Below are 13666 nucleotides of genomic sequence, written 5' to 3' on the forward strand. Positions count from 1 at the left end.
TCACCTGCTCACTTCATTTTAGAACAGGTGTCACCGCAGAGTGGGAATGAGAGACAAATGGGACAACTTCAGGATGAGGACATTTGTATAAAATTTAAAGGTGATGGGTTTGATTTAAATATTGGTTATTTATGTACATTTTATTTTATACTTGGAACATTTCACATTTACAAGAAGAAATGGACTGACTAAAAAAATGTTAGACATGTTTTACTTTATTGGAGCAGGAGGTCTTGTCCATGCCTCGGACAGGACGTACTGTCAGACAGCGAGCATTCAGAGGACGAGATATCCGGCATCTAATGTGTGGTGATGTAGTTGAGAAGGTCAATAGGTGTCACAGCGCTAAACACCATCTGCCTCTGACAAGTTGACCCATCAGCCCCGTCTGGAAAGACAGAGTAGATTGAAATCACACTGACATTACTCTGTTTCAGGTCAAAGGTTGACATATTAAGAAATCTGCATATTGAGCTTTTAGGGGTGAGTTAGATAAAAAATATACCTTTGTTAGGTTAGTAAGAAGTTTGTGAACAGTTAGACAGCCATCATTAACATAAAAATCAGCACAAGCACATTTAAAGTGGACAACATTATCAAAATGAAGCAGCAATTGTATCACCATCACACCCAAAACCATTCCTACCGATCAGCTTGGGACATGTGTTGCATGTGGTCATCCTTAATCTACCATCTACAATTAAACAAATGCAAAATGCCAAAGAAAACGCTATCTGGCCATGATTTCATTTTAAACTGAGATTTGAGTTATTACAAAGAAACTTTTCCTTCAACATCTAATGTAAAAACAGTGTTTGCACGTACATCATTCTGCACAGTGAAGCTTAAGTGAGTAACAAAGATGACATTTCTTCTTTTTTCCTAGGGAAATGGAGACTTTAAAATGAATATGTGCATTTAAAGGCACTTTATGGGTTCAAATATTAATTCAGTACATGTACATCTTTTCTGCAACCTACTGTTCATATCTACAGTCAGTGTGCAAAATGTTCCAAGCTTCTTCAGATACACCTACGTGCCTGTTTTAAGATTTCAGCCACTAGGTAGAGTCCTTTATCCATCCACCTGTGCTAAGTTGCAGAAAAGCAACAAGCTTACAACCTAAAATGAATAGTATCTTACTCTGAGCCGCATCATTCACCACCAGGGCGAAGGGGTTGGTTTTGAGAATGTTGGACAGCTTCCCCAGGTTGTCTGTCATGTGCACCTGGGAGCACAAGTGTAGGGAGTCAATCATGTAAACATGTTCACTTTGAATGCATTGAATATTTTAGTATGCATACAGTTCTACGGACTGACCTGTTTGTAATGCTTGCAGAGCACCTTGCTGACAGCATCTGAGAGTTGTACCTTGCCGGCTGTCACAGAGGACAAAATTGTTCCCAGAGTCACCATACCCTGGATCACACTATGGAAGCACACACCCGGATAATCTATTAGCTATGGGACAGCTCATATGGCTGTAAATGAGGAGTGTAAACTGTCTGTACCAGTATAATGATATCAGTATTCTGATCAAGGGACCGGGACAATTTTGAAAGACAACCTCTATTTAAGTGTAGATGTAGGTTACAAATCCTAAGTGCAATGCCAAAAAAAACACAAGCCGACAAAACTCATTTTAAAGAGAGAGTGAAGCTGGAGTTGGCTTTCATCATAACATCATAACTGATTTGAGCTAGAGAGGAGCAGACAACTTTGAATGTTGTGTTTACAAACCGCAACCCACAAATCCTACTCATTGTGCCATTTACCATTCAAAGCAACTTGAGGAAATGTTAGTTATGAAGAAATAAGGCTAAATAACTAATGACATTGGGCTATATAACTTAAACATACTTGACTTTAATGATTGAAATACATAATGGAAGACCTAGACTCAGAGGTTTCGATAGAGGGAAATAATTTATATTTTATGAATGTATTTATTGTATTCGTCTTTTAAAAAAATAGGTTGTGTTATGAGAGGAGGATCAGATAGAAAAGAATGTTATGATTTTTTTTTAATGAAAACAATCAGAAAAATGTGCAGTTATAAGTATAATTTTTTTTGAAGAGATATACCCTGACTCATCGACGACTGGGGCCTGGTCGGAGGTTTTCTCCTTCAGGATCTCAATGGTTTTCTGGCATGACACAGACGGTAACACAGTGAAGGGGGCGGATAGCTTTAGACACTGGACCGTCATGTTCCACCACCTTAAAGAGAGAGGAAGTTATTGACATCTGGATAAGGTTTCCCATTAGCCTTTTGGTTGACTATCTCACCAAGGTTTGATGTCCAGTGGCTCCTCGGGGCTGAGGAAACCCTTTTCACACATCCAATCGTCATTCAGGAACTTTGACCTGGATGTAGCAGTGAGTTTGATCACAAATCAAAACAGATCAATGGCGACTTGTTTCTGACATAATACTAAGTTTTGGTTAGGCTCGTAACTAGATTTGGTCATTTTCTATCATTATAAGGGGATGCAGTCAGCAATGTCAGTGTTTCCCTTAACATTGTCTTGGAGGGCCGCTGCGCAACCCCAACAGAACCCCGCGCCCCCCCTGAAATTCAACGTGGTTTTTTAAATATAAATTAAAAGCGCCAAATCGCGCGTTCACATTGGTCATCATTTATATAAACAAATATTTCTAAAGCTCAACTTTTTACATTATTATTATTGTTATTTTTATTATTATACTTATATCAAACACTCAGAATAAATAAAAACAGGTATGAAATCATTCCAATGTATACTTTAGGACAGTAAAACAAAATGCAGTTTAAAAAGAGCAGTGATTAGTCAAATATGCATAAATAACACACAAATGAACCAAAAAAATAAAATAAACAAGTTGAAATATTTGTTATTGACTATGGTATGTTATTGGTTGAGGCCATATTCTAATGATTTTTTGATTATTGGGTGTTGAGAGATGTCCCCAAAGATGTAGTCCCTAATTCTGCCCTCAAAATGCAGCACATTGATGCATTAAAGTCCAAAATGTCAAAGGGGAGCATACCCCCAGACCCCCCTAGATGATTTAAGGTCAACACCCCACTTAAAACATGTTCACATTGACAGGATACTAAATATATTTGCAAACTTTTTATATCATAAGTGAAGTTTATTGTATGATTTTCAAAAGCTCAAAGATAAGGTGTATACAAAACCAAAAATTAAGAAGCAGCAATAATAATAATAATGAGAAGCAGCTAACTTTCTGTAGAAAAAAAACAAAACACAACAACTATCACAGTGAGGCTCAGGTTAATCAAGTATAGTAAAATCAGCACCATGGTAATTGGATGATTATCTTTCCAGGTGTCAATAATATTAAGTAATGTTACAAGAGTTCAGTGAATCTTTGTCTTACATGTAGTTGCGGACTGAGTCTGCCAGAATAACCACGCATCGCTGTCCCTCCTCCAGCTGCTGAGCCATCTTCACTGCTGCTGCCATAGCCGAGCCAGAACTGCCACCTGCAGAAGAAAAAAAATGGAAATGAATTCAAACATAATGAGAGGGACCCAATGACTGCAGTAAAATGTACAATATCAGGAAAACCTGAAAGGTATTACAGTGATTGTACCACAAAGAAGACCCTCCTCCCTGATCAGCTTGCGACACATGATGAACGTCTCCATGTCAGTCGATTTATACGTCATGTCAACAAGCTACATGAATTTGTGAAGGAGAGGAAAACACATGATTATTGCTCCGTGTGCAGCATAAACCAAAATGTGAATCTTGCATAGTTTAAATGTATGCATGCACAAACGTTCTTACAGAACTGTCCAACACTGTTGGGATAAAGTCGTATCCAATGCCCTCCACTTCATAAGAAGTCTTATTTTCATTTGATCCAATCAGATTTGAACCCTCTGGATCCACAGCAACTATCTGAAACATACGAGACAATTTAACTCTGAAGCGTAAAAATTGAAACTCAGCACCACCCCGACGAAACATTATCTCCACTGTACATCAAATGTTCTCCATACAATTAATACTGTCCATTGTTTAGCAAAATAAAAAAAAGAATTAATGAGGTTCTTATCACAATAAGATGTGTGTCTTGCCTTGACATTGGGGCACCTCTCCTTCATCTTCCGAGCAATACCAGTTAATGTCCCGCCTGTGCCAATTCCTGCCACCAACATGTCCAGTTTCCCTGAAAGGAAGAAATACCTTTCTGTTCCAATCTTTGTTTACCCTAGATCTATAGAGGACACTTGGCCATTCCTTCTATTGGTTTTATACATGTTGGGCTTCACTAAGCACAGGGTATCACAGCTTAATAAGCTAAATCATGTTGTATGGACTGGCCTTACAATGTTTAAATCACATACCGCCACACTGGTCCAGTATCTCTTCAGCTGTGGTGTCGTAGTGAGCCAGAGGATTGCTGGCATTACGATATTGGTCCAGGATGTGTGAGTTGGGTATCTGGCTCTTGAGACGCCACGCCGTGACTATGTGAGACTCTGGGGAGTCAAAGGCAGCCGAAGAAGGTGTGCGCACTACTTCTGCCCCGAGAGCTCTCAGCAAGGCCACCTAAAAACATATTATGGAATTACATTTTAACTAGCCACTAGTAGTTAGCACGCAACTGGTTACATAAGACTTGGATTATACTGCACACATTTTGCGAGGTTTTGTAAACTCATGTTTTGATATACATTTGTTGTTAAACACACGGGCTGTTTACTTACTTATTTCATCAAGAATTTCTCTTATCCATATATTCTTTGTTCATCATGTACTGAATATACAGGAACAAAGTTTTCTCTAAGAATTTAAGCTAATGCAGGCTGAAGATCTGATGTACACATGATCATTTTGTGGGTCACATTCCTAAAGAGTTGTGTACCTTCTCCAAGCTCATCCTCTCAGGCATTATGATGATGCAGCGGTAGCCTTTCACTGCAGCTGTGAGGGCGATGCCGAGACCTGCAGTTGACCAGAGGAGAAACATTTTAGCAACATGCCATGTTCCTATAAGTTATTGTTTTCTTTTTTCTCGCCTGGATAACAAACTGTTCCTTCATCTTTCTTCCAGATACCTGTGTTGCCAGAGGAAGGCTCGATGATTGTATCTCCTGGTTTGAGGATTCCGGCTCGCTCAGCGTCTTCCACCATCCGCACGGCGATCCTATCTTTCACGCTGCCTCCCGCATTGAAGAACTCGCATTTGGCTACTAAATAAAATATTCCAAACACATATAAAAACATAAACACGTGTTGAAGTTCGATTTATCGTCCCTGCTATTATTTTATTATTAATCACTGTTGCAGAACTAGGACACAAAATCCAACAAGTAAAGTCTGCAAGTTTCTTCCTTTCATCTGCACAAAACTAGTTCGACCAAGTTGTAAAAAACTTCCGCTCAGTGACATCCAATTAGAGTTTCATTCAGAGATCATTTCTGTGCATGCCAGCAGTAAATGAGGAATGTTACATGAAATTATTGCTTGTTGTTTGGTTATTTAGTTTAAGAAAATAACTTTTAGTTATATTCAGTAAGCAACTGTTGACGACATTAAAATATGTTGTTAAATAATTTAATTAAACGTTTAATTAAGATGTTCTCTTTCACTTTACCATGATATTTGTTTGTGATAAGTCTGAATTTTATAATTATATAAAGCTAAAAGAAAACATTTTACCAAGGAAAATATACACTTACAAATATCACACTTGAGTCGAAACTCCTTGGGGATTCTGTTCAAACGAACCAGAGGTGTGTCCCCAATTCTTCCGAGGATGTTGGGGAGGATGTTGGGGAGGATGCTGGGGGGCTCCGTGCTGTGATTGAGCGAAGAAGAAAAATGACCATCAGCTGTTAGTAAGATATTTTTGGTATGTTCACTTTACCTTATGATGTTAATTTACATTGAAGGAATCCCTGTGGAGTATTAAACCACTGTTATGGGCATATGGAAGAATGTTTTTACGCGCGATACACATTCTAGCCAATGGTTTCTTATTCAACAAATCGACAGGTGGCGTTGACATAAACACACAAACATGCCAATAAAGGCAGGGGACGAAGACTGCAATTTCATAAGCACTGATGGAAAATAAATCCCAGTTTCAAATTTCAAAATGACTGAAAGAAAAATCCACTTTTTAAATACATTGAACAGGTTTGTTGGATGGATAAACAAAATGTGTCCGAGTAGTTTGCTTACAATGAAACTCCAGAGAGCGTCTTGAGTAAAGCGGAGTTAGCATTAATGTCATAGTATTAAATAGTAATTAGCTACAGCTGTGGTTTCCCTGTGATGAAATGTCAAACATTTCCGTTAGAAATGAACTGTAAATCTGCAGAAATGGATTACTAACACAGCTGACCTCTTCGCCCCTGGGCCTGAGTCTCTATTTGAAGTTGTTTTATCTCTCAATCTAAGTGTCTTGCTCCAGTGTAGGAGAGGTGTTGGGCCTTTCACATACCATACACTTTCTTTAGTATTCTTTTTTATTTCTGTTTTTATCTATTTCCCTTTTTTTGTTTTTCAAAATACTTTTTATCTTAATCCCCCTTACAATGTTTTTGTTATGGATCAGTTCATACCAAATGATTAAATTACGAAGAAGGCTTTCAAATATTGATTACTTCATGTCTTTAAACTGATTACTTTAACATAAGCATATAGTGATTGTTATCTGACAAACATCACACTCACTGTGCTTTGTGGCTGTGAGGAGACTCTGAAATGAGTGCATCAAGGCTCCAGGTACATCTGCTGGGCACATCAGGGCTCACCCATTTCCACTTATCAGCAGATTTTTCTCTGTAGTACGGCTCAAAATGACAGCCCGTCCCACTCTCATGGACAGATTCAAGCTGCTCTCCATTTGCAGATGACATGTGACTGGTGGAAGACATTTGACCCTGACTGATAACTGCTGTTATAATGTTGGCTGGAAATGGGTAAAGGTGTAGAAACTTCTTCCAAAGATGTACTTCAAAAAACAGACTGCATGGATCACCTGTATGGAGATGGGACAGTTATTATAACCAAACATGCAACATAAATTAGATTTTTCCAACTTTAATCAATAAATAGCATTCTGTTTCTAGTTGAATCTGGCCAAACATGTCATGTACTTAAGAGTTAGACTCAGTTTGGATTATGTGAGGTAAATACAAAGTTCAACAATGGATTACATCACCAGAAAGAGAGATTGTGCTATGTGAATACACGTAAAAGGGCAATTTGTGACGAGGTAAATGAACATGACATCTTGTCCCGGTCCCGTTAAATTTTAATATATAAAACACTTTTTGACTTGTCAAGAACCTAGTTAACATAAATGATGATGTTAAAAATCTAGTAAACTACTTTTCGATGCAGGATTTCACCTGTAATGAAATAGTTTTTAAATGTGATATTACTGCTTATACGTCAGTATAACTTAGTACTTTGTGCACCTCTAGCTTAATATTTTATACTTTTATTTCCCAACTTTATGGACCAAACATGATATGTAGAAAATGATTGACAGATGGAATAATTATCAGCTTTATTTCTGCTTATAAGGTTTATAAGGATAACTTCATCCTGTAGCTTTAATAATTTCGATTTTGATGTAGTGAAAATCCTGTTGATCCTTTTGATTGCGTAATATACGATTTAAAATGTAATATAAATTCACGATAACCATTGCAACTGAGGTATATCTTGTAGCGATACTCTGCTATCACCCAACATTCCTTTTACCCAAACTATGACCTCAGAGAGTATCTACCTTTGTATATGACCAGTTTAATACACCACACAACAGAAAAAAACGATATTTTGACATTTTGTAGTTACTTCTCAAAATATGAAAATAAAGAACAATGCAATACTTACCGCGTGTGTAGCAAACACTTTGAGGGAACAATGATCTGTGCACTCACCTGTATGTCAGCCGAGAAATGATGTGTTCAGGTGACCGAGACTCTTATCTCTGCCATCACATGAAGCCTCCTCTCGGCACAGTACCGCCCCTGCCTATCTCCACGTCTGGCCAATACTCATCCTGACACTGCAGGCGCCCATTGCAAACCCAATTTAATTCAAAACATTAGGCTACATTCATCACTAAAACCTAAAACAAACCCAGTGCTGAAATAAATGTTTAGCACATTCGTTTAGCACATCTTGCAGCTCCTCCAGTGTCCACTATGTGAACATGCACTAAACAAACAGTATGTTGCTCTTTATCTAGAGCAGACGTTCAAAAGAAAGGTGTATATTCAGATGTTTGTCACATACTTTTTGTTCCCAGTAGGTGGCGATATGACTCTATCTTAACCTATAAAATCCTTCAGGCGGGGAAGCACAATATTTGTTGGGGAAAATTAACTCTAACGGATTTCTTTGATGGACTTTATGTTGTTTTATTAAAAACCTATTTTATTCTATTTTGTCTATTTAAATGCTGCAAAAGCTTTTTAACCCTTCAGATTGGTCAATTAATTACAGATAATACTAAAGACATTTAGCACTGTGTTATATATTTTTTGTCGGTGTATATTATTGTGTAATAATCACCAAAGCCGGGAGAACCATCCATGAGCATTTCATTTCTATCATTCATCTCTGTATGACAAGTTGAACCTATAAGGCTGAAACTCATGTGTGTGCTAAGACTAAAATGTTTGCTTCCTTCCCTTTTCATATAAAAAGAGAGTATAAGCCCAAGTCCAGGACAGAAAATTGTTAAGTGATAAAGTTATTAGGGTGTTGAAAAGGTGACCCGTTAGCAATGTAGAAAGTTTAATAAACTACATTTTATGTTAAAAACACTGTTCGTGTGTACCTTTAGTACCTTCTGTATCCCATCTGGAGCAGCCGGTGCTTTAGATAACTGTTAAATGATATTCAATGCAAAACCCATTCACAAATCAGTCATAATCAGTAAAAATGTTAAATTTAATGGAAGTGAAAGAAATTTTCAGAAATCAAGAAAAAAACATGTTTATCAATGCCGTCACAGCTTCAAAATCTGGTACCTTTTAATAAGTCCTAGAATAGTTCTGGAAGGGTACAAACTTAAAAAAAAGACTGGGGGTGGATACAGGGAGGGAGGGAAAAGTAGTCATGGCTGCTGCTTTAGAATCGTCCTGAACGCTCTCTGTCTCTGGAGCGACGTCTCTCGCGGTCACGGCCACCACCTCCAGCGCCTCCTCCTCCACCACCACCACCTCCGCCACCACCTCCTCCTCCTCGACCTCTGTCCCTAGAGCGAGATCGTCTCTCTCTCGACTGAGACCGGGACCTATGGCGGCCGCCGCCGCCGCCACCACCACCACCACCGCCGCCGCCGCCGCCACCACCACCGCCACCGCCGCCGCCGCTGTGTTAAAGAAAATGATGTTGTTATAAAATGCTATACAAACAACTATACATGAATGTTTACTTATGCCTCAATGTAATACTTGATATGTTCGTACCCCTTCCTCCGACGACCATAGAGCTCCCTCCTGAGTTCACGTGAGATGGGCTTCAGATGCATGAAGTTGCAGAAGCCACCACGAGTACATTCCCTGTGGAGAGGGCAACGGGTGGCAGACAGATCAGTAAGGTGTAAGAAGATATACTCATATTCAGAATATTAGCTAAATGGTGTTATCTGTGCGAAATTATTTCAGGCGGATGATGTGCAGCACAGCTCTGAATGTCAAGAGAGCGTAATTAATGTAAAAACTATGATTTGAATTGTATACCCTCGAGATTCTGTTTTAGTTTCATTTTATGGTTAAAAAATTTGACAAGATAAATGTTGACACTTGAATAAATATAAAAATGAAAAGCATGCTAACAGGAATTGGGTTTAGGGAGATTATAGTGACCAGACACATTATGTTTCAAAAACGGGTGCTCTGCAGTTGCAGGGCTCTTCCTTGCTGTGGTGTAAAAGAATCAACTGCTAACCATGAGGAATGAACGCTTGTTATTGGTTAATCATCAAATAGGATACATGCAATCACATAGGACTCACCCCATTTCGTATTGGCGACAACAGGCTTCTCTGAAGTCTGTTACGGGAGAGAGCTCAGCATGGATGGGCTGTCCGTTAAACCACCGGTTATTCAGGTCTATCACAGCCTTCTCAGCATCCTCTTCATAGCGGAACTACAGAAGGTCCATCAAGAGACACACGGAGAGTAGTTGAGGATAGAACTCAGTCTCTGTATCTAAGCTAACAACTTTGTTATTTAAAGTAGTAGTAATGGATGTCATTTTTAGAACTGATGCTCACCTTCACATACACATTTCCTACAAGGTGGTCACCGAGGTTGTCACACACGTTCATCTCCTCCACCTCTCCGTACTTTTCCTCCATCTCTGTGAAGACTTCCTGTAAGGTTAAGAAAGACAAAAATTAAGTATAATTGACCTTGAATGATAGTTACATTGTTGATTTTTAGTCCAGAAAAGTAATAGTTTGTTTGTCAAGGATTTCTTATCTTGTTTCTACCTTACTATGACTTCTACTTTCCCTATTTCTTTGAGATTTAAGTTATATATAAAAGAGATGGTTTGTTTTGTACAGAAATGCAAAATAGTACCGCCGCCATAATGTGATACTTGAGGTATGCATTTTTTTAAAATAGACCTATCATTATTATGTCATCAACAGCTACATACTAAAAAAGGTTTTACCGATTATAAAACAAGGTTGAATAATTTCTTCAAAGATAAATTAAAGGAAAAGTATCAGCTACACAGGGGTATGGTTGGGTTTTGAGGCAGACATTCAGAACTCACCTCAAAAAACTCATCATAGTGCTCCTGCATCTCCATGTCACTGATAGCACCTAGTGGTTAAAAAAGAGAATGATTACAGGAAAACCAAACAAACAGATATAGTGTAATTTCTTTTCAATGCCAGTGATACAACAAATCCTTTTTCGATGCAACTTCTTGTCTGAAAAGCCTACATTGAGTAGTTGCAGTCACTCAAAATGCTGACATCAGAAGACTTCCACTTAGGTGCTACCTGAACAACCCTCACAGACTGTTGGACTTTCATTCACTTTATTTACCATTTCGATAAGATGAAAAATAAAAGATGAATTTTAGGACAATTGTTGTGTACGCTATATAAAAACATGTTCTTGATGATCAAGAATTGGCTTGAAAATCCAGAGAAAAACTTACAGGTGAGGCCATCAGCAGACTGGGCACTGTTCTGAGGGTTCCTGTAAATGTTCAGGAGGGCAATTGTCTGAAACAGAAAAAAGTGAATTATTGGAACAATTTGTTTGGTTCAGGGCTGGGCATTAAACGGCTGTCTTCTTCTTTTTGTGGCAATGTGTCAACAGCAAAGAAATCAGACAAAATAAGACTAAGATGTGTGAGTCACAGATAAAACTTAAAACGTCAGGTAAAGTGAAGACAATCTTATAGCTCCTATTACATACACAGGACATGTGAAAACATTTAAAATGAATAGTAATCTCACCTGGCTGAATGTTGGTTTATTGTGTAATCTGGAGCAGCGGTCGCCATGTCGGCATGCACCAATTTTAAAATAAAAAGAGCAGTTGACCCTAGGGAAAAAGACACAATAAATGCAGATGAGATAAAGTAAACATAAAAGCATTCTCTTGACCTGTGTCCATGTTTGCTGAAGGTAATGTGGCTTGGCTTTGTTGTCCACTGGCCAAAGACTATTGGGGTTTTTTTGCTAGTAAGGAGAGCAAATCTACCAGCCGCTTGCATATTTCACTATTCATAGACTAATTTCAGTTTCATCACTTGTTTATAAAAAAATTACATATCTTGGTAACAGAGAGGTGACCAAATAAAGATCTTGCTATGCTTTCAAAATATATTTTCATTCTGTGGGTTGAGGCTGTACGTTTGAATGAACACATTTGAAACTCTCCAGAGGACCTATCTTGTTTGGGACTCATTAGAAAAGATAAGAGTTTTGGACCGACCTGGTTCATTTCAGTTTTCTCAAAACTTTTGTATATGAATAAAGGAGCGTTAACTGTTAGGAGAAACAGCTCCTGAAATGAATGTACAGTGAAACTACACTTGCTCCCATTCATTAACTTGACTTTTAATGTGGCGTAATATTTACAGCCAAAAACAAAAAGGAGCACTGTGCAATTTAGTGCTGTAGCGTTGGGTGCAAAACATTACTCTGAAATAGTGATCAGCTTGTTTAGCTCTATATAATGACTATCCGTGTATGTGCCACTGTAACAAAGGCTTCTATGAGTTTCATAAAGTAGCTGAGTACCAATAGCTAACTCCAATGGTAGAGAGTAGCTGGTGTATTCAATTGGTTAAGTGATTATATTTGTATTCCGAATAATTAAGTCGTTGTAATCGTTTTATTCAAAACAGCCCAGAAATGCTCAGCAGAAGCCAGATGTTGGCTAACAGTCGCGGCGCGGTATTTTACAAATGCTAGCCAGCGTGCTAGCACTTAGCTTAGCTGGTAGTTGTTAGAGCCGGTGAAACGTGTCAAACTAGAGTCTCCAAACATTGCTGTATACACTGTTACTAATAAAAGCAGGTGTGACAAGTGATTATTGACCACATTGCTTTACAACAATTAAATTACAGATAAATACTTACTTATCTTTCTCTGTCCCAAAAATGGACGCCAAGTATTCCGCCATCTTGGCTAGCCTGCGCTCAATCAGCGGCAGCAACGACAAGACTTCCGTCCCTCCTTCAGAATAAATGTATCCACACATACAACTGCGCAGAAAATGGTTTTTTTTTTTTTACTCACAAAACCTGCCCAAATTATTCATACATGCAAAAGTTAATAAATTACACGTGTTAAATGTAATGTTGTCTCATCTTATTTAACAACGATTTGGATGTATTAAAGGTAGATAGTAATTAGGCTACATCAGTCTATGTTTTTGGGAGAAAAGCACAAAATGTATTAACTATAAACTGCATCAGGAAGAATACCGGGCTACCGTTAGTCTTATTTACTAATCAAAAATAATGTTTGTTTTTTAAACTCCCACTTGTCGCACTTATTGGGTGGTGATGGCAATATGCGTCTATGAAAAATAGTTGTTTCATTTTTCTATAAGCAAACGCTAAAATCTTAGAGGTTTAGAATGCAAATGTTGACTGAGAAGCTTAAGTTTACAAATAAAAACTTAAACATGATTACCTTTATTTTGAAGGCTAGCACACACACCGGACATTTGTCATTTTGGTCATTTCCGTCTCTACAGTGAATTTGAAACAAAAGCTTTTTCAAATCTTTTAGAGTCATGTTTATGTTATATTTGTAAAAACATTAAATATTGTGCCTCTTAAATAGTTGGTTGTCATGTAGTAGAGTTAAGGTTACAAATATGCATTTAGAAGGTAAAGAAGACTAATAGATTTATTTGACTGTTGGAGTCTTTTTTAAGGGAGTGGCACCCAAACAAGGCCAGAGATATATTGGTGGTGCTGAGAACTTGAAGGACCTGCAGTGCAAGTGAGTGTGCAGTACCACCTGCTCATTAAAGCAACAACTTTCAATATTCTGGATATTTAAATATATAACATTATTTTATTTAAAAACAAGTTAAATCCTTGTGATCTTCAGGGAGGGAAACATCATTATGAAAGATATGAAACATATTGAAGGCCATATCTTTTAACAAAACACAAACATGACCAATTAG

General features: G+C 37.9%; 2 protein-coding genes across 2 annotated transcripts; both read right to left on the reverse strand.

The window, feature by feature from the left end:
• Positions 1 to 203: 203 nt before the first annotated feature.
• Positions 204 to 7046, reverse strand: cbsb (cystathionine beta-synthase b). The gene is made up of 14 exons (XM_063888114.1): positions 6699 to 7046; positions 5699 to 5817; positions 5075 to 5209; positions 4882 to 4961; positions 4361 to 4565; positions 4091 to 4182; positions 3798 to 3911; positions 3601 to 3685; positions 3385 to 3490; positions 2290 to 2367; positions 2086 to 2220; positions 1321 to 1429; positions 1144 to 1228; positions 204 to 388 (listed from the first exon to the last, which is right to left on the reverse strand). Exons 1-14 carry the CDS (start codon positions 6899 to 6901, stop codon positions 300 to 302), a joined length of 1635 nt encoding a protein of 544 aa, XP_063744184.1. The 5' UTR covers positions 6902 to 7046; the 3' UTR covers positions 204 to 299.
• Positions 7047 to 8918: 1872 nt separating this feature from the next.
• Positions 8919 to 12760, reverse strand: u2af1 (U2 small nuclear RNA auxiliary factor 1). The gene is made up of 8 exons (XM_063887192.1): positions 12603 to 12760; positions 11473 to 11560; positions 11169 to 11235; positions 10776 to 10825; positions 10267 to 10365; positions 10006 to 10139; positions 9458 to 9550; positions 8919 to 9360 (listed from the first exon to the last, which is right to left on the reverse strand). The coding sequence occupies exons 1-8, from the start codon at positions 12722 to 12724 to the stop codon at positions 9117 to 9119; spliced, it is 897 nt and encodes a 298-aa protein (XP_063743262.1). The 5' UTR covers positions 12725 to 12760; the 3' UTR covers positions 8919 to 9116.
• Between the last annotated feature and the right edge of the window lie 906 nt (positions 12761 to 13666).

Source organism: Eleginops maclovinus, chromosome 7, assembly GCF_036324505.1.
Source record: "Eleginops maclovinus isolate JMC-PN-2008 ecotype Puerto Natales chromosome 7, JC_Emac_rtc_rv5, whole genome shotgun sequence".
Lineage (NCBI taxonomy): Eukaryota > Metazoa > Chordata > Actinopteri > Perciformes > Eleginopidae > Eleginops > Eleginops maclovinus.

Bases quoted from the DNA above. Each gene is read 5' to 3' on its own strand.
- cbsb (XM_063888114.1), bottom strand. From the start codon at position 6,901: ATGTCTTCCACCAGTCACATGTCATCTGCAAATGGAGAGCAGCTTGAA. The intron at 5,210-5,698 runs GTAAGTGTATAT...TATTTTATTTAG, and splicing joins TCGACTCAAGTGTGATATTT to TAGCCAAATGCGAGTTCTTC. The intron at 1,229-1,320 runs GTCAGTCCGTAG...TTGTGCTCCCAG, and splicing joins TCTGCAAGCATTACAAACAG to GTGCACATGACAGACAACCT.
- u2af1 (XM_063887192.1), bottom strand. From the start codon at position 12,724: ATGTGTGGATACATTTATTCTGAAGGAGGGACGGAAGTCTTGTCGTTG. The intron at 11,561-12,602 runs GTAAGTATTTAT...CTTTTTCCCTAG, and splicing joins TTTGGGACAGAGAAAGATAA to GGTCAACTGCTCTTTTTATT. The intron at 11,236-11,472 runs GTGAGATTACTA...TTTCTGTTTCAG, and splicing joins ATAAACCAACATTCAGCCAG to ACAATTGCCCTCCTGAACAT.